The 20421-nt window shown below is 39.0% G+C and overlaps 1 protein-coding gene across 1 annotated transcript in view; it reads left to right on the top strand.

Moving 5' to 3' along the window:
- Positions 1-20421, top strand: part of PLCG2 (phospholipase C gamma 2) — a 56413-nt gene that overhangs the window by 9244 nt on the left and 26748 nt on the right. The window contains exons 2-10 of the mRNA XM_010165021.2: positions 6039-6179; positions 8849-8942; positions 10413-10460; positions 14202-14286; positions 15053-15136; positions 16588-16631; positions 17773-17845; positions 18874-18975; positions 19114-19232. Of these exons, the coding sequence (XP_010163323.1) occupies positions 6039-6179; positions 8849-8942; positions 10413-10460; positions 14202-14286; positions 15053-15136; positions 16588-16631; positions 17773-17845; positions 18874-18975; positions 19114-19232 (790 nt within the window). The remainder of the gene's footprint in view (positions 1-6038; positions 6180-8848; positions 8943-10412; positions 10461-14201; positions 14287-15052; positions 15137-16587; positions 16632-17772; positions 17846-18873; positions 18976-19113; positions 19233-20421) is intronic.

Here is a 20421-nt window from a genome sequence, read left to right as displayed (position 1 = left end):
TTAACTCACAGTTGAAAACCCCAAGTCCATGTTCTATCATTTTCTTCTTGTTTTATATTCTGAATACTGTTAAAAAACAATATGTCATCGCAAAAGTGAATCCCCTTCTTGCTCTTTGTGGAGTATCTTTTCAAAGGAACATTAAAATTCACCTTTTTTCTGGTTTGAAATTGCTGTGTTTCATTTGTTACCCAGGGGATCTTTGTGTAAGTCTTCAGCTGAGTATTTAGAGCTTGGTTTCTGTGGTCAAATGAAAAAAAAAAAAATGAATGTGTGTAGCCTTTAACTGTTTTCAAATAATTTCTTCCCTTTAGCAGCTCAGTTCTGCAATGTTTAATGCTAACTCACAACGACCAGACTTCCTGTTGTGGCCAGGCAGAGAAACAGGGATGGAATAAACTTCATAGACTTGAGCACACCTAATGTGATTGATCAAAGTGAGTGTGAGATGTAGGTACTCCACGGCACTTTCCCCAAAGTCAGAGTTTTACATGGTAACATTTTTTGCTTTGTTTTGTTGCATGGAGTAGAATGTAAACTTTTATGGGCACATATGTAAGTTTTACCCTATTCTCCTCTGATTTTGTGAAGGTGCCTTTTAATTTTTAATATGAAACCAACAGCCATTTGTGATGTATGGCCCCTTGAATTCAGAGCTCAAACTATAATATGTTGTTGTTCTGCTGAGCAGTCCAGTGAGGAATTATTTGTTTAGTGGTAATTTGTTGTTACTGTACATAACAGCTCTGTGTGACCTGATTACTTAAAAAACCTGTGGGTTTAAAAGATGCATTTCTTTAAAGCTTAATGTCAGTCACACAACTAAATCCCCAGAGGACCCCTTGGAAAGGTAGTCACGTGTGCTTTCTCAAGATGCACCACGCTGTTTCTCATGTTCCATCCTTGTAACTGTGTTTTCAGATCATTTTGTGGCTTCTCTGTAATGACTTCCTTGGGCCACTGAGCGTTTTGCTAAATTTCACTGCTTGTATGAGCTGGATTACTTTCTGTGCCACATCTGTACTGAAATGCTGCAGGAGATTCCTGCTTTCGTGTGACTTTGTCCTTCTCTGAGAGAAGCCTCACCTTGTTCCCTTTAGAGTTGCACAAGATCCATGTTTCATTGCTGCTCTAATAAATCAGGCTGTTAAGACACGCCTTGTGTAGTTAATCTTTAATTCTGTAAGAACAGAGAACAAAGCCATCATCCTCACTAACCACTGTGAAGTGCATTTGCAAAAGGATTCTAAAGGCTTTCTTCATTCCCTGGCCCTCGTTTGCACGTAGCCTGTGTTGCAGGGGGTGGTTTCTGCCTTTCCAAAATGAAACCTTCTTTGGAATATTTTGTAATGTAAATTGTTGGGGAAAAAAAAGTGGATTCTGAAAACTGGTTAAATGCAGAATGTATGTACATACACATGGAAATGCAAATATATTCGTATAGAGAATGCCTACCCTGTGTCTTAGTCCACAGCACTTAGGTGATCAGAGTCCCTTATTTTCTTCTCTCAAACATTACCAGTAATTTCCCTTTAGCCTTCTTGAGACTTACTGAAAATACCTGCTGAGGTAAATAATGCTCATGGCCTGATTTCTGACTCTGTGAGCCTCCTTTGAATCTCTCTGTAGGCTTTTTCTCCTCCTCTATTAATTACATAACTATGAGCTCTGATCCAAGCATCATTTGTGGCCACAGACACTGAAAGACTCCTGGGGACTTTGGACTTTGAATCAGGAGCCTTATCTGACAAGACTGTGGTCCATAATGCCGATATCAGATACACTTTTACAGTTTATCAGGTACTTTACTGTTCGAGGATAACTTGCTAGGTTGACACCCTCTAAGGTTTTCTGATTTATCCCATTTATATATAATCTGCTTAATTGACCAGCCCACAATTACCTGACTTGAGTGAAGCTGATCTATGCAAACATGCCTTCCCACAGTGAACTTACATGGCACATCCAGCCAATGTCAGGTGTTCTGCTGTTGGCATTGGCTGGTTTTATGCAGGTTCCCTAACCCAGGTATCATATCTGGGTGCTGAACAGTTGTGCTCCCAACCAGAGGTGGGTGTTGCTTGAGCATGGGGGTGGACAGAGGCAGAACTGCTCCTTTGAAGAGCAGCGCTGGTTCTCTTCTGGAATGAGGAGCTCAGTGGTGTTGTGTACAACAATGTAATGTTTTTTTGCAGTTCTCCTGTTCACATCTTTCTCTACCCGTGGTTACTGTACGTCTTCTGCTCAACTTACACAGCACCTACTGTAGTGGAATCCTGAGTTCTGTTTTACCTTTTAAGTGTAACTGAAGGAAAGGTTACAGCAGTTCACACCTATAAGTGTGTGACTAAGTGTGAACCAGGTTATTTGAATGGAGATCATTGGAGATGTCGAGGATCAAAAGTTTATTGTTAAGTGTATGGCAGTAAAGAGCTCTAGCAGGTGCTCTGCAAGGCACTGAGCAATGAATCTGTGCAGTCTTTAGAACGTAGCTGTAATGATCCATTGAATTAAGTGATTTGCTGAACAACACACAACAGCAGGAACTGAAGTTCAGCAGCTCCAGGCTCTGCACTGCACGTCCAGATCAGGACCTGAAACAGGATGGTAACTGAAGGTGCCTTGGAGTCTGATCTTGTTAAAGAGCCACTTGAGGCTTCCAAGGAGATCCTTAGATCCTTTTAACCCATGGAAATAACTAGATAAAAGAATGAATGAAACATAAACTAGCATTGCAGGATTTTTAGAGTGGCACTAGACTTCTGAACTGTTTGGATGGGGACCGAATGTGTTGAGAGTGTCCTCTTTGTCTTCCTGGGTGTGAGTCAACTTCTCTGTGGGGCATACTTTGATTTATGTTTCCTTGGGAAATGCATTAATCTTCTTGCACTATTTTATGGAAATTGCACCTACAAGCGTGTTGGATTTGATGTAACACTGCAAGGTGCCTATGTCCAGGTCTGTGCCTTTTTCAGGTGTATCAGGCTCTTATTGGTGAAACCAGATCAGAATACAGCTCTGCCGTTTGCACGTGGGATTGAGGAGGAGGAAGGCTGCAGTACTTCAAGACAGTAAGAAAATAGAATGTCTGAGGTGCTGTGCTTATATTTCTGGCACAGGCATGAAGTTGCATTTTAATTGTTCAGTGATGGATTGTGCTGTAAAAAGTTCCCAGTAACTGCACAACAGCCATGTTGGTACAGTTGATTTACTAATCCAAGTCTGAAATGTTGCAGCTTTTCCTGGCCTATTCCTTTCTTGGTTCAGTTGGGATCAATCATTTTGGGCTCAGTGGGCATTGTGTGAAGGGAGCTGGGCGACTCCAGCCAACCTGGGGAGACACCAGAGCTTAGCCTGAGACCAAAACTTGTGCTTGCTGTGCATGTCTCTCTTTTCCCCCTCTGATTTTCTGCCTTGATTTTTCTTTCAATGATATAAAATAATACATCCTAAGCCACACTACAAAATGTCATTAAAATAAATGGAAGTAGTTCCTGTTCATTTTCTGAAACTATAACATGTATCTTTCTAAAAATCTAAAGAATGTTTAATAAAACTGTTTTGTATGTTTCCTACGTTCTTTAAATAAATGCAATGAGATCTTGCCAGAATTTTGTGGGACATACAGAATATGTTGCCTGAAAAGTACAGGAGTGTAAAATTCCGAATTTGAGAGGTTTTTATACAAATATTTTCTCTCTCCTCCCCCCTAAATTTTGTTTTCTTCCTGAGCCATTCCTCTGTTTACTGAATGTTTAGCAATCAGGGTATAGCAATCTCTTTTTCAAAGACCAGTCAGAGAAACAATAATATGGTTACCAGTCTGAAACCTGTGCATACAAAAGTTCTTGTGCCTATATATACACACACATATGTTCACACAAGAGAATGGGTATGTTAGGGTTGGAAGGTTGTAATGCAAGGAAAAGAAGTGTAGTGAGTGGATGTAACTGAGAGGAGACATTGAGTAAGTTTGTGTGTTTGTTTCAGAGGTCAGTATGAGGTAAGAGCCACTTGAAATGACAACAGCAATGCAGGTTGTGAAATCTGTTTTATCGTTGCTTATAGTTAATACTTGGAGAGGGTCTTTGTGGTGTGGTGTTTCATATGTGTGGATTTCTGGGAGTCTGAAATGAAAGGTGTGCTTCAATTTCAAGTTAAAACTGTGTTTTTCAGCAGGGATTTGTTGGGTGAGGGGAAAGGAGACGAGGTGACTGCGATTGCTCTTGCCCATGACTAGAATGAGCCAGTGTGGTGTACAGTCCAATACCATTTATTGCAGCCATGCAGCCTCCTTTCCTCTCCATTTATGTTTTTTCTGTCCCTGCATCCTGATTCTTCTCTGCTGTTAATAATGTGAATTAGTGGAATTAGATCATCTTTTTCAGATGGTGGCACTTTGGGATGGATATTTGGATAACACTGCTAGGAATCTAAGTGAAACTCTGGATGGTAAGGGGATCAGAGTCACCAGTAGGAGCTTTTGGCTGCTGGTCATTTATGAGATGTCATTAATTTGTTTTAGAAGTTTGCATATAAATTTAGGGTCCTTGGTCTATCAGATACACATATTTTAGGAGATGTTTTCATGGTTTGAGAGGGTGGCTGAGACATGAAGGTTGAGGCATTAAAAGCTCCATCTTGAAGATAATTATGCTTGGAAAAATAAGTTTGAGAGGTGCTTGTGTCCTACAATTAGTTCAAGTTAACCTTTGAGGTGCCATTTTCCCAAGGTGGGTTGTTTAATGCCTGGGAGAAAGGAGCGTCTGGTGGAAAGTCTGGCCTGGGATACTTTGCAAAGAATAAGAAATTCCAGGATTCATTAATGTTTCATTCCCAGGGTTTTATTGAGGAACTTCCTTGCTCGTCTCTCCCTCCTTTCCATGTTGGCATCCTAGAAACCCAGTGTTACACAGGCCAAAGCTTTATCCAGTGTTCAGCTCCCACTCCATTGGCAGCAGAGTTGCTTTCTCATTATGTTTGTAACTGTCTTCTGTTACTGATGAGGTGCTCATTTAAAACAGGGGTTTATATTGCGGTGTTCTTAAATGCATGGACAGAAGCCCTCAGCTATTTTCCTTGGATCTTGCTAGGTCTGATAAACACATTTCAGGAGCAGCCGTGAAATGTTTTTCTTCACTCTTCGTCCTGTAGCTCGTAAGTCAAGACTGTCCAGAAGTGGGAAGAGCTGTTTATTTGTCTGGTCCACAGGCAGAACAAAAACCACTTCCTCGGTTTTATAATAAGTATCTTATCTTGAGAGTGCACATATTTCTATTTCAGTGCTGTCTCACTGCTGTTATGTGGGCCATGTATCAAGGGTTTGATAAAAAGGGAGGTGACTTGAGAAAATGTGTGCTTGTGCAGTGTTCCCCTTCTGCTGCACTCTAATACGCACCTGTGTTCTGTAGAAAGCAGCAAGTTAAAAGTGATACAACAGGCCATGTTAAATGACAGAGATCTCTTTGGAGTTGACCACAAAGCTCACAAAAGTTTTAACTATTAGGCTGGATTTTCTCTTTATATTACTACTTTAAATATTTTTCTTACAAATGCCAGTGACTGTACTAGCTGACATGGCTAGTTGGCTATCTAAGATCTGAAGCATAATTTTTTAGGTGGGTAAGTCAGAAGTTGTATCTTCTCTTTTTTGCCTTTGAACATTTGTCATGGCAATTGGAAATTTCTTGCTTAGAGTAAATGCTATTTGTGAAATTATGTCTTCTGTAACCCAAAGGGGCTGTGTATCTACACTTTGTCCATGGATAATCGGTGATAGTGAAATGATAAAAATATGACAAGTTATTTTTCTTCTTCTTTTGGTCCTTCTATACTGTTGTCTGTTAGCAATATATTTAGTTGTGGATTAATAGATTGCAAACTGGTGCAATTTACATTTCTTGCCCAATAATAATCTGTAGGTTTATACATATAGATATTTTATATATGTATGCACACTTTGAGTTGTTCATCTCAATGTTTCAGGCTCTGCTGAAAACTAAGTGCAGTGGTACTGACTGAATGTTGTTTCCTTTCAGTGGATCTGATGGAAATAAAAGAAATTCGCCCAGGAAAGAATTCAAAGGACTTTGAGCGTTGCAAAGCAAAGCAAAGAGAAGAACACTGCTTTACTATTTTTTATGGTACCCAGTTTGTCCTCAACACCTTAAGCTTAGCAGGTATTTTTTTCTTCCTTGTTTCTTCTTTAAGGCTCCCGATTGACCAAATTAAATACAGTGATGGAACAGTAACGCAAAGAATACTGCGGTTTTGACTTCTGCAGTTCAGGAATGCAACAGATGTGTAAAATCTGGACATAAACCTTTTACTCAGCCCTTCATGTCTGTGAACTGCGGCATTTGTAAGGTTTTGCTTTCAGATGGTGTATTGTGTGAGTGTAGTTTCCAATTTCCTCAGTCGTTTCTAGCAAGATAGACTTTTACTGGTTAAATATCTCCAGTAAGGTTTTCAATACTGAAAAGCAGAGGTGACATTGTCCTCTTTAAATTCAGCAAGGAATTTGCTCTTGTCTTTAGTGTGGCCAGAATATTGCTCTGACATTTTTAGTTGGGCCAAAATGATTCTGGAAACAATAGCTGTAAAGAGTTAGACCACAGCTGTATCACAGGAACTGTCCTATCACCTGTGAGCAGACTAATTTGAAAAAAATGAAGTTCTGTTTTGGGTTATGTGTATGTGTGTCACCTGATAATACTAAGCCTCTTCTAAATGTACCAGGGGACCATAAATAAAATTGGAAGGTGATAAATTGAAAAGGAAAAAGTCCATGAGAAACAGAGCAAAGTTGTATCCTGTATCTGTGGAAAGGTTTGGGGCGCTTCTTATTTCAGGTGAGATTATCCAGGGTTGCAAAACCAAAGTTTTTGAAATGAAAAAGGATATAAATTCTCCCAGTGCAGGCTAAATACAGTTTCTAACCAGTGGAGTTTACAAAGAGATTTATCTTCTAAAAGATTTGTTATGGATCCTTGGTTTTGAATCATGCAGACTAGTTATTTGGAGTGGTAGTTTGCTCTGTGCTGTGCAGAACACACTTGTTCATTTAGATCATTGAATTCATTGCAAAATCTTAATGGGAGGAAAGAGGAGTGCTTTGTAAGCATTTTAACTCCAGCAGTAGCTTTTTTTTTTTTTTCCAAATGGAATTAATTGCTTATAGATTGCAGTACTAGAAGACTGTTTTTTTGCAGTCTGATGCACTGGAAATTAAAGACTGCTTGTGACTAATCCATTGTTACAGGCTTTTAACTTCAGATAAGTTTTACTGTTGTTGGATGAAGTCTGTGAAAATTTTAAGTGGCTGTGCTTAAGCATAGCTGTGCCAGGTACTTCAAATTGATTCCCTCTAACACCCCCCCCCATCCCTCCTCCACAGCAGTTCTCAAAACCAGGTCTCTGCCAATACTTTGGAAGCACTCAGTACCATGAGATATGTAACTGTAATGCTGAACTGCAGAACAACACGATACAACTTTCAATTAAGGGGGAAATCCTTTTCCTTGTTAAAGTGCTTTGTCGTGGTTTCTTAAAACAACATAATATAATTGTTGCTTAAAGGGAATGGTAGCTGTCATAAAGGGCAGAATTGTCTTGGGAGAAGAATTGGTTTGGCAGTGCTAGTGGGTGTTCTTTCCAAAATTGTAGCTAATTGAAAAACATTTCCATGGGGAGCTAAAGCTGGGCCCTAGCTTCATCCTTGGGGGATGAAGCATTGTTTGAAAGTATGTTTAAATAAAATGTAATCTTCATCATTTGAGAAACTGTTTTGCTTTGAAGGCACTTAAAAGAATTTGTACAGATTAGAACTCCTGTGTGCAAATAATTTTTCGGAACTGGTTTAGTGGAAGAATGCCTTCATGAAATTTCAGAACCAGCATGCTAAAGTGAGTGGAGTTTGCCCAACTGAAGGCTGTAATGATAGCATCTCATCCAAGACCCAAAAAATTGGTTTCAGCTTAACCAGTATTCCCTCGGGAAGGCTATACCCAGCACACAGTTCACCATCTTGCTTCTGTTGGGTTGAAGCCTTACCAAATGCAATCACATTAAATGATGTGGAAGACTCTTCTCCTTTGGAAAATGGAAAGGCAAATGACATTTAAAGCAAAACAAGACAGTGATAAACCAATTTGTGAGGTTAGGAGGAAGATGTACCTGGCTTCTGGGGTTAGGCCACACAGGGAATTTTAGACCTTTTTTTTTTTTTTAAACTTAATTTGTATTAAAACATGTTCTGTGTAAGCTACACTAGTTTTGTACATTGCTCCCTTCCTGTTCCTCTTGCCTAAGTTTAGTCTGAAACAATCTGTGTTTAGAGGCCTGATTAAGACAGAGAGGAGATGGTTATTTCCATCAAAAACCAGTACTTAACAATTTTTTTGCAGGTTGCTTGGAATATAATGAAGTAGCTTTATGCTGTGACACACTGAGTTCTTTTGTCTGTGCACTTCCAAGTTGCTCTAGATCTAGGTCCCTAGGCTTTTGCCACTTTGGAGGCAGAAGATAAGAACATGAATTTTGATTGTGTTACTACAAGAGCTCAGCAGTATTTTCATAGTCTTTCTGATGAGATACTGAAACTTGCCTACCCTGATAAGCAGACTACTAAAAAGAGGTATTTTTTTGACAGAGCTCACAGAATTAACTGTCCTACTCCCAGATTTATACTGGTTTTTGTTAGTTTTATTGTTAGCAACATGAAGCTATGCAATGAGATTTATCAAAGAGAGAGGTTAATCAGCAAGGGTTTATCTAAACATCACAAGTTGTGTCTTGATTTTGTGTTGATTTTGGTTTGATGTTCCTCATAGCATATTATTTTTTCCAGCTGACTCTAAAGATGATGCTGATAAATGGTTGTGTGGCTTGAATATCTTGTATCAAGAGGTCATGAGTGCTCCCACACCTGCGATCACAGAGAGGTATGTGGACAGATTTTCACTTTGTGAGACTTTACATTTCTTTGAAATTGACAGTAGAAAATCTGAAAGAGATTTTTAAGGTGCAACAGCTACCTTAAGAACAACTACTCTCCAGTTAGTATATGATACAGAAAGCTCATGTGGGAATTCTCTGTGTCTATTTTGCTATATATATGTTCTGGAATTGAACTCTGCTGTGTCCACTATCATGGACTTGCAATTTACCTTGTTCTGTATACCAAATAAATAAATAAAAATCTCTCTTAATGAGATCACAAGAACATCTGGTGTAAGCATGTGTTGACTTCTTGGAAAAGTGTCCTGTGCATTCATAGTGGACTTGCTGTAGATGATGTCCATGTCCAATAATTCTAAGGTATGCTTTTGCAATTTCTCTTCTTTATTGAACCCATTGCATTGTATGGCAATGTGAACAGCTGACTCGGAGAGCCAGACTGAAAAGGAAGATTTTAAAGGATTACTTTATAGCAGCCAGGCATATGATGGTGAAACTGTGCCCTTAATGCTTCTGAGGATGTTGCATGTGAAACTACCCATGCTCAGAATGCTGGTTTTGTTGCCAAGCTTTTGACACTATCTCTGTACCTGATTGCTTTTCATCACTGCTGACATTTCTGTTTGTGGTCACTGCTGTCACCTGTTGTGAGGATGTACCTTGTCCTCGCTTGCTGCCTGACCACACTGTGACTTTGACATTGATGTTGTCTTTACCTACTTGCTGTTCCAGTTGGGGAGAAAGTATTCTCTGTTCTTACCTGTTGTACGGTATTGCAGCAAGCTGCTGTACAAAGTGCTACAAGGTTCCAGGCTGTGTTTGTGCAGCAGAGTGATTCCCATAGAGACTCAGGATAAGCTTAATATTGACAAATTGTGTTCATACTTTAGATGAAAATTCTGTGTATATATTTACTGTTAATGTTGCTAATAGTATGTTGCTGTGCACCTAAAACTGACATGCACTCTAATGAAGATTTTCTTTAAAATTGTTTAAGCCTCTCTCCTTGCCCCCTAATTTTTAATTTTTATGCATCTAACACATCTTTGAGCCAGCAGCCTCAGCTGGCATAAGTCATTGACTTGATGGAGTTACTCTGGTTTAGATTAGCTGCTGAAGTTTTGGCTCATTTTGTCCACTTATATTTTTACAGCTTCTGGTTGCTCATTCTTTTCTGTCCTGCCCACCCTTCCCCTTCCTGTGTTGTTTATGTGGCTTTAAAATGCAGTATTAAGCAGCAGAAAAGTATATATTTATAAATATGGTTATGAAGTGGCTGAATCCTTAGATGCTGCACTGGAAATGTGTTTGCTTTATTAAGAGAGATGTATCTTATGACTTTAAATATTTCTATTTAATTTAACCTATGGATTTTGATATTTCATTAGCTGTGTTTTCTTTATAATTCTTAGGTTAAACCTTTTTTTTTTCTTTTTTCCCCTCTTTTCCAACAGCTGGCTGAGAAAGCAGATATATTCTGTTGATCAGACTAGAAGAAATAGGTAAGAAGCTCTCTCTGTGCTCAGTTTGGTTTTAGTGAACTTTTGTTACAGATTCTAACATGTAATGAAAATAAATAAATACTGTTTTGTCAAAGATGTGAAATATGAGACCCCTGAAAATGGCATTTACACTTGCTTTAACAAGTTGAGTTTTGCCTTTTGCTAAACATGTGTTCACAGCACTCACTCATATTCATGTGTGTGGTATAATAAGAAAGCAAATGATGAAAAATAAATAGTTTTGCTTTTAGCCTAGAATTACTCTGCCAGAATGAGGAAGGGGAGTTGTCTTCTCCCAGCCTTACTGTAGAGATTCAGCTCAGCTGTGCAGGTATGCTAGGTTGCTTGTTTTATAGAGGTCTTTGCCCTTTGGTTACCAAGTTGGAGCCCAGCAGCTGGGGCTGTATAACCTGCTGTGAGCTTTCCTGTGCAGCGGTGCCACCAACTCTTCCTTCTTTGCTGAAGCGTGTTTGCCTTGCAGTCACTACACTCTAATGTAGACAGACCAGAACCAGCTTTTAAAAGCTTGTTTGGGCATGTGTAACAATGAAGCTGCATAAGCAAAGTTCAGCGTGTGCTGCTGAAGATCCAGGGCAGATGTTTGAGTGATTAGCCTTACCTTGTTTTAGTCCTGATGGGGCCTGAACATGGCTAATATGTGTGGTATCTAGTTTGAAACTAGTGATGGCAGCAGTGTCAGATATATCCAGAGATAGGGTTGTCCCAGCAATGACATGAATTCTTCCCTGCAGAGGTCAGAGCTGTGAGGTGGACAGAACAGAATATTAAGAGGAAGAGGGGATAACAGAGATACCCGAGGGTATTAGGAGAGAGGAGGAGGAGGAGGACTACTGGTATGACAGGGTAGTACAGTGTGAAAGAGTTACTTTAATAGTGGGAATCAGAAGATACTCTTGAGGATGGATATAGAAGGAAGCCAAGTTCGTGGTTTGGAGTAAGGGCAATTTTTTTTTCTTTTTTAGCAATTGACCTGGCTACCTGGTGGCTACATGGGCTTATCTCTTTGCCACATATTTGAATAGACCAAAGCTGAAGAATCACCTCTGACCTGGTGCTTCTCTCATGTAAAAGAAGTCCCATGGGTTGTAGCTCCCAGTGTGATGTGTAGCTTCGTATGCCTGAGTTTTGGTAGTTCATTTCAGGACCATGTGTGATGTGGATTTGTAGCTTTTGCACAACAAAGGAGACTTCTTTTTTTTTTTTTTAATAATGAATTCAGCTGCACACCTCTCCTTAGAGCTGCCAGAAATCATGCGAGACTGGAAGAATGTTAACCCCTCCTCCCCCACGTCTGTTACTTTACCGTGATTTTGCTCTTTGTCTGAACATACGTTTTATTCTAAGGTGTAATTCAGTGTAGAAAAGTACATGTGTTTCCTCCCATTTAGGCCTTTTCCTAAAAGCAAAATAAAGCAAGGTGTTTTATTGTGTGAATGAGGCTGTGTTACTGCAGGAAATAACACCATTCTGCAGACAGCCTGCAGCATTGTGCAGCTGGCATCAGTGTGAGCTGAGACACCATTTCAAACTGGCCAGAGTGGTGAAGGGGAAAGTACCATCCTTTACTGGAAATTGGATGTATACACCTTCTGATGTATTTTGAAAAATTAGTCCTGCAACAGGGATATGTTAGCAGGAATCACGAAGCAAAAGCAAATGTTTGGCTAGAGAAGCTGTGACTGACAGTGTATTTCTGCTGAAGAGGTTTCGTTTGTTGCTTTAGGGTTGTTTCATCCCTACAAGACTGGTTTGGATCGAGGGGACTTGCACTGTGTAGAGGGCGGTTTTTCGTTCTCTTGATAGATGATTCATGCTTTTAGAGAAGTTCAGGAAAGGAGTTTGGACTGAGTTTCGTTGTGTTTGGTGTTGCAGTTTCTGTGGAGGTTAATTGTAAAGGTTAGACTTCCAGGCAAGTCCTGTTTCACAGGTTGAGTTTTTTCCAGTGGTAATGAAGTCCCAGCTCTTTATTTTGGCTTGCAATTGTCTGGCCAGAGGAAATTGCTTGTGCTTGGTGTTTAGGGTACAAACTGTGTGCTTGTTCTTGCTCCTAAAAGAAGCGTTTTTTTCCAGAGGCCTGGCGACAGGGTGGAAAGCCAGGCATTTCCTGAGTTCTAGTCTGGCTTTGGCATGGATTTTGGCTAAGTTCCTTCTTGCTTTGCCTCTTTCTCTCTCTCTACACAATGGAGATGAGAATGTCTCACAGGGCAGCTGCTGGTACGGACACTGTAGAATAAAGTGTTACTTTTGTCTCAGTGCTAGTTGTTTTTGTTGCTTTTGAGTGACTCTGTTCTGACCCTGTGTTTGCAGAGAGTTAATGGCTTATGAATTGCACTGTAGGTCAAGACAGAGTACCTCAGCCTTGTTTTCTCAGCTAGTGTTGGTACTGCACTATAATATTTTGTGGGCATTAGCAGTAGGACCCATGGATGTTGTGCCTGTGTTCTCTTGACTCTTCCCTCTTTCCTTTTGCTGCCATAGATTCCCCTCATCTTCCACTCTAGGACTTGTCCCTGTGCCCTTCACACAGCAGTGAGCTGTTAGATTGGCTCACCTGTGCCTGTGGCACGTTTAATGCATTTGGACACCCAGCTCCTTTAGAAATCACCGCTCTCTCTGTTCATACAGAAGTTATAGTAGCATTCACCTGCCTCCTGTTTCCATTTAGATGATAAGTACAGTAAATATTGTGAGCTGCTCTGAGCTTGCAGTGAACAATGCTATGGCAGTGGCACACTGCAATAAAATCTGAGGTTGATGAGAAAACTGGAAGATGTAAAGGAAACTGTGGTCTTTGAAATAAGCTGTTCACAGGTTTGTTTCTAATACAGAGTATTCCTTGAACAAAAGAAGTTTGATTTATACATCACATGTGATTTGATATATGGCCAGAAGGTATGTGTGGCCAGAATGTGTTGCAGCAATTAATAAATGTAGCTTTATATGTAAGTATTGCTTAAATACTTGGTGTATGTAAGCACAGAGTTGCTTAAAATCTGAAATAAATATGTCTTATTTGAAAAGTCTTGCTGTTATCTAGAAAAATTCTTTTTTTTTAATGTGTTGCTGGTGTACCACTGGATGTTCTGAAACTCTGTAAAAAGGGTCAGCAGGTCTGTGTACATGGACCTGGAAGGCAATCCTCTTTGGGGAGACTTGGTTCTGAGGAGAGGGTGAGGTCACGTTCAGATGTTGCAGAAGGGGAGAGTCTTGCTGCTGCAAATCAGTTTTACCATCTAAGTGAATAACGGCTGGAGAAAAAAGGTTATAGTGGTAATGAAAACTGGAGCCTTTTACTTTCCCTTTCTGCTCATCTGTTTGGTGTATCCTTTATATAATGCTTTCTATATCTGTATTCCAGTTTCAGTGGGACTGGAACAGTGGAAGAAAGGCTATAGTTCATCTGACCACGTGTGAATATCTCCATTTGAGCTGATCTAGATCTGATTAATTATTGATGGAGAGTAATGGGTGTCTCTGCAGCATGGTTCTTTTCATCCTAGTGTGGTTGCCCAAATTAATTGAAATGCCTATTTCTCCCCACTAACTAAAAACCATGTCTAGCTTGCTCACAATTAGGTGTTATATGTGAGATGAGCCCTACCCAAAATGTTTCAATAGTCACATATTTGTGGTGATGGAAAATATATTAGTAGCTGACTAGATACAGCAGAACTGTGGGGTTTTTGCTATCTTTTATTTTCTTTTTTTTTTTTTCCTCAGTATCAGTCTTAGAGAGCTGAAAACTGTCCTTCCCCAAGTAAACTTCAAAGTGAGCAGCATGAAGTTCTTGAAGGATAAATTTGCGGTAATTACCTGATAACTTATATCTCTTTGGTATTCTCTGATAGGTGTTGTTATTTCTTTTCAGGATACTGCCTATATTTTTGCTTCTTACTATGTACAGTAAATTATATCTGTTTATTTCTCAGTTTGGCTTTGCCTATATCTAAGGGTATAAGAAAATATAGGCATAAACTTTCCTTCTTTTCATTGTACAGTAGACTAAAGCCAACGCTGGGTTTTTTGAGCTCTGTTGCTGATACTGTGCAAGTGCATTTGAAACTGTTTTATGTTTAAGATAAAATTAATATATAAGAAGAATAATTTTTTTGCAATATGATTTAGTAATAACCTTTCACTCCAGCTTGTGCTAATATGAATTACTTCAGAAGGTCGTTTCCATTCCTACAGGAATTTGAAATATCCCCACCTTTTCCTGCTTCCCAACTCTCCACCCTTAAGGCATACATTCTTGCTTCTGTTGCTCCAGCTAACAATGACTGAGTGAGGCACTACTTTACTTTCAGTAACATAGTAGAAATAGAGTCAGGGTACAAAAGGCAAGGCCAAAGATGTGGGCTGGGAGCACTGTGTCACAAACCAAGAATCTCTTTGTGTTTGTATTCTTAAAAAAATAAATAAATTTAAAAAATCCCAAGTGTTTAAAGCGAATGAAGTTGGAGTAGAACAGAACGTGTGAGAGGGTGGCAGCTGGAGTAAGAGTAACTTCTTTGTTGTGCAAGTGCAGTTCAGGGAATTGTAAATTAACTGTGTGCTACTTTCTATTGTAGGAAATAGGTGCTTACAAGGAAGAGCTTAGTTTTGAACAATTTCATTTGTTCTACAAGAAAATCATGTTTGAACAGCAGAAATCGGTAAGCTTTTTCATAAGTAGTCTTCATACTGTTAAACTGCTTGATCAGAATAAAGAGTCAATGCTGATTTTTTTGTTTGTTTCTGTTTGTTCCTAATTTTTTTTCCCCCCCCATTCTTGTAACAGAAAAAGGGTACAGTCCTGTACTCGATGGGTAGATAACAGTCACCGTCAGCAACTGGCATAAGAACATGAATAAGTCATTCATGTTGCTTCTTGTGTGTTGGTAATAGAGATGCACACAGATAAAATGTGGCTTCTAGGAAGAACTTTTCTTGTGAGTTTGTTCAGGATGTAGAATGTCTTTGGCTGATCTGTTTACTGATAGGAACAAAGTTTTTCCATACTAGTATGAATCTTTTATGGCTAAGAACATTCTGTAAATCACAGGGATGTAACCTGAGCATTAAATAACAGCTGTTGTTCTCATTTTCTGTCATGCTTGGAGATTACTGGTGGTGAGTCCATTACAAGACAGGCATCAAACAGTCCTTGGCAGGCATGAATGCAGTGGAATTCTGTTTTTAACTGAATTTATATGGGCAACTGCCTGACTACTTTTTCCATGTATTCATTGCATAGATTCATGAAGTTAGTGGAAACTGCAGACATTTAGTGACTCTTTAAAACTGTGTGAAAACACATGATTTGAAATTACTTGCATACATGTCTTTGTTGACAACATGTGCTTATTGTTGATTTATCTTGCAGTTGCTAAAATAGAAGTTCAATAGAGAAAGTCAGTGCTGTTCCCTTTGGCAGTAGAGCTTTCTCATGCTGTTTAAAAGTGCTGCTGAAATTATTGTGAAGTAATAAAGAATCTCCATTTACTGACAGGGTTTTAGTTTTGGCCATGAAAGTCTAGTTAATTAGCTTTAGCTAGAAAGCTGAAGAGTACAACACAGAATAAGCAGGCTATCTGACTTCCTTAAACTCTTGTTATCGCCCCTTGTGGATCATTTCAGAGAAACTCCTCAGTTTGCTCAACAACTGCTTTGGGTCAGTTGATAAGTTTCCTGCGATCTGTAACTGTGCTGCTCCAAGCTGGAAGCAATTTAGGTTTTATATTCACGTGAATAAATGTGATGGATGATACATAATTCCAGTTTTTCTGGGATATGAAACAATAAAAGCTCCCTAGAAACTTGAGTGATTGTTTGTATAAGGTGCCTTATCAATAGCAAGTTTTTTGCCTGAGAATTGCGTGTGTTCACACCTAAAGGCCTGAAGTGCACTCACCAGCCTTGGCAGTATGGTTTTTCTTGTGCATTTATTTAAAAATGTGTCTTGCCAACTTGTATGCAGCTTCTCTAGAGCAGAAATGCATGTATTTATCCTTCCCAAAACAATCAACATTATTAGATGAAATTCAATAGAAAATTGCATATTGTTACGTTATTTATCTTTTCCCCTTTTTCTCTGTTTTTTTGTTTGTTTTTTTTTCGTTTTAAGATTCTTGATGAATTCAAAAAGGACTCCTCTGTGTTCATTCTTGGGTGAGACTCTTCATTTGTGTTATTTTTCCACATTACATCACTGTTTTTTTTGTTCTGGTACTTTAGTAAGTGAAAAGAAATGATACATCTTTTTGCATTCAAAGGTGAATTTATCATGGAAATAAGTCCTGAATACAATTTGATAAATGTTACCTTCTAACTATAAAAATGGTATGGACTTGAACGAGCAAATTTGCCTATCCTCTGATTTTACTAAAAGCTGAACAGAACTATTGAAGGACAATTCGATGGAGAAATTTTAACTTCAGTCTAGGGAGTGATGTGCTCTATAGGCTTTGCCCAAACTTGAGCAGAATGTTGATAGTAACAGTTTCTGCATCTTTCACTTGGTGAACTTGAAAGTTTAAGAAAGATGTGAAAAGCATCCAGCATGAAAAGGGAGATCACAGGCATTGCTAACATTTTGACTGTGAATTGAACCAGTTTATCTTGGTTTTGAATATTACACTAACAGATTAAGGAAGTTAAATAGTTTGCTCTGAGTGCACTGTGTGTTTCCTTAGCCCTTGGTCGTGTCATATGAATTAAGTTTTGTGAGACTGCTTAAAAGCACAAATTTATCAAGGATGGGTAGGTTATGAATAGCTTATTGATACCAGGTGATGTGGCATTTGTGTCCTACAAAAGAGAATGCAGTTGTGCTGCTTTTTCATGATGCAGCTGCATCTTACCTGCTTTTTCAGGAGGTTTTGATCTATCACAGTAGATCACCTGAGTGATACATGGAAGCAGTTATTTGTGGAAGTGTGTCCCTGTGACAATTTAAATGAACAGTGTCTCTGTGTGACTCAACTAAACTTAACAACTCCCCTGTTGAGTGAATGCTGCTCACTTGCTACAAAGCAACGAGCAGAAATTTGGTACTTTTGCCAATGGCTAGCTATCAAAAATACATCAGGAATCCAGGAGGCTTTATTTAAAGGCTCAAAATACAGTAATTAGATAATACAATATTACATGCCTAATTAAATTCCATTGAAGTTATAAAAAGTTTTTTGGTGGTGGCAGCACATTTATACTGTAAATCCAAGATACAAATCCATGTCATTTTCTGCTATAGCTTCTGATGACACTTGTGTTATTTCTTTAGCTTCACTTTCCTTTTCTTTTTTTTTTTAAGAAATACTGACCGTCCAGATGCTTCAGCAGTTCATCTCCATGACTTTCAGAGATTCCTGCTACATGAGCAGCAGGTAGGAAGGTTGCAGAAATTTTGAGTTCTTTTTCTTGAGGTTGTCTCACAGAATTCTCTGCTCATTACAAAGAAATGTGATGTATCTCAGAATAAGAGTGATGTCAGCTGTGCTACTAGGCCTTGGAAAGATTTCTCCCTATTTCTTGCCATTGAAGTTCACAAGAACTATTATTTTTCATCTATATAAAGACTCTGAAGGTACAGCAAAGAAGAGAGAGGAAGGGCAAAGTAAATAAGTTTTTTACAGGCCTCCATTTAGTCATCTAGATAAAAAGGCAAAGTTAGAAATAAACTCTAGATGCATGTCAAAGGTTATAGCCTGGCCTGTTTACAGCTGTCATCACAGGTACATCTGGGCTAATGCCTTGGCCATGGCACCATTTTAGCAGCTCTTACATAAAATGCTGAGCTGACTGCCTGCATTTGAGTCAAGGGTAATTTTCTATTAAATGAGCCAGTTCAATGTCCTGTACCAGCAAGCAGGTAGGGATGGAGACAGGGATTGGAACTTGGTCTTCATGATCTTCTCTAATGTTATTTAGCACAGACACCATGGGGAAAAAAAAGGTGCAATATTTGCTAGGTGCTGCTAAGCTCCAGGTTTGCAGATATGATTGAAAAGTGAGACCTACACTTCCTGTATAAACTTGCTACTTTCTTTTTCTCCCTATTTCACTGTGTTGATGTTCAGGTTGCACTTAGAAATGAGAGAGGTTATAGTTAAGGCGTATCCTTCAAGGAGACCAGCTTTTTTCTGTGTGTGTGCATGCCTGTGTACATATGTAGTATGTATCTTGTGGGTCTCCAAACTGTGTAAAGGTACTTAGATGGAGATCTTCTTTTTCCTCCTTAGACATTGTAGAGGAAACTCTTAAGATATGTGAGTACAATAAAATATATTGCCAGTAAAGTAGCCAGATGAGAGAGAAGTAAATCACATTTGTAGGTCCCTCTGTTCCTTATTTGATTTTTATATAGCACTTCTAAGCTTTTTTTTTTTTTTTACTGTATTCTTATTATCTGAAGGAATCTTGGGCACAAGATCTCAGTAAAGTCCGAGAACGAATGACCAAGTTTATTGATGACACTATGAGAGAAACTGCTGAACCCTTCCTCTTTGTTGATGAGGTAAGGTAGTTCACTGCTGGTTCCTAGTTTGTTGATTGGATGGCAGATCCTCTAGGCTTCTCTTGCTACATTGCTGGGTTTCTTTTAGTCTTGTATAATAAAAACTTTTTAAATTTAGTCTCTCTCTTTGTATTATAGTTCCTTACTTACCTTTTTGCAAAAGAAAACAGTATTTGGGATGAGAAATATGATTCAATAGACGCGCAGGACATGAATAATCCTTTGTCCCACTACTGGATTTCTTCCTCTCATAACACGTAAGTTACTGAAAGTTCCATTGTCTGTCCCTGTTCAAAAAGACCTAGCATGTGTAAGGAGAAAGTAATACTTCTAAATTGTGCCAGAGATATACTGCATGGATGTGTGAAACCTTCCTAAAGCATGATGTAAATGTGGCAAAGACAGTTTGTGGGACTTCTTTTTCCCTTCTTATAAGATTTTAGAATGAAAATTCCCCTGAATGCTGTTATAAAAAACCATGGATCCTTTTACAAAAAAGAAAAAAGAAATCTAGAGTTGACACTGTTCCAGCCTCTCTGCTTTCAGAAATTAAAGTTATTGAAGGAGCTTCCATTTTTTCCAAGTACCAACAGCCTCATTGAGCTAATGTCAGCATTAATTGTACCTCAATGTAAGAATGCCATAAGGACCCCACTTGTCCTTATGGATTTTCATGTGGGAAAATCCCATACTGCCAGTGTGATGTGGAGGGCAGTGGATTTGTTGACTTGGGAAAGGAGGCAGTGACGTGCGCTATTGACAAATACTCTGACAGTTAACAGTGTCACAAAGTGGAAAAGATTTGGTTCTGAGCAGGAAAGGAATATGGAGACCTTAAATCAGAACTTGGCTATTCGTGGTCTTTGCCTGAATGACAAGGATTAGGGCAGACAGAGGTGCTTGAGGCAGAGGAAGAGTGCGGTTTGCTATCCATACTCCTCTTTGTTATTTTGAGTTTATTTTACAGCCAGAACTTTGAAGGCCTGAGGACTGTATTTTTGTTGTTAATGTTTTTAGAATTTTATGCTTGGTGTCTTAGCTGCTGATTTCTGTACTTTATGTCTAAGGTATCCAGCCCTTTATTCCCAACAATCTGTGGCATGCAAGCTCTTTAGCCCAAATACAAACCTATGGGGTGATGAGTTTGAACCGTCTCCAAGTGAAGGAGGTTTGCTCATCTAGCATTGTAATGAAAAGAAACAAGGTGTATAGAGAGGGAGGAGAGATGGACAAATAAAATATTGCAGGGAATTAAATAAAATTGATATGGATGTAGCTGAAGGTCTGTTTTGAAGTATAGGGTGTGGTATCGTTCTAAATACCCTCAACATCCCTTCAACATGGTTATGCCTCAGCATTATGAGATTTAGGTATGTTTCAAAGCTCTTGGTTTGCTCTCCAGAAACATGTTGGTTGATGTTTAGATTGAACCTTCAACCTCATATA

Source organism: Antrostomus carolinensis, unplaced genomic scaffold, assembly GCF_000700745.2.
Source record: "Antrostomus carolinensis isolate BGI_N321 unplaced genomic scaffold, ASM70074v2 scaffold20513, whole genome shotgun sequence".
Taxonomy (NCBI): domain Eukaryota; kingdom Metazoa; phylum Chordata; class Aves; order Caprimulgiformes; family Caprimulgidae; genus Antrostomus; species Antrostomus carolinensis.
The sequence above is the reverse complement of the archived record's forward strand: the minus strand, read 5'-3'. Positions and strand labels throughout refer to the sequence as shown.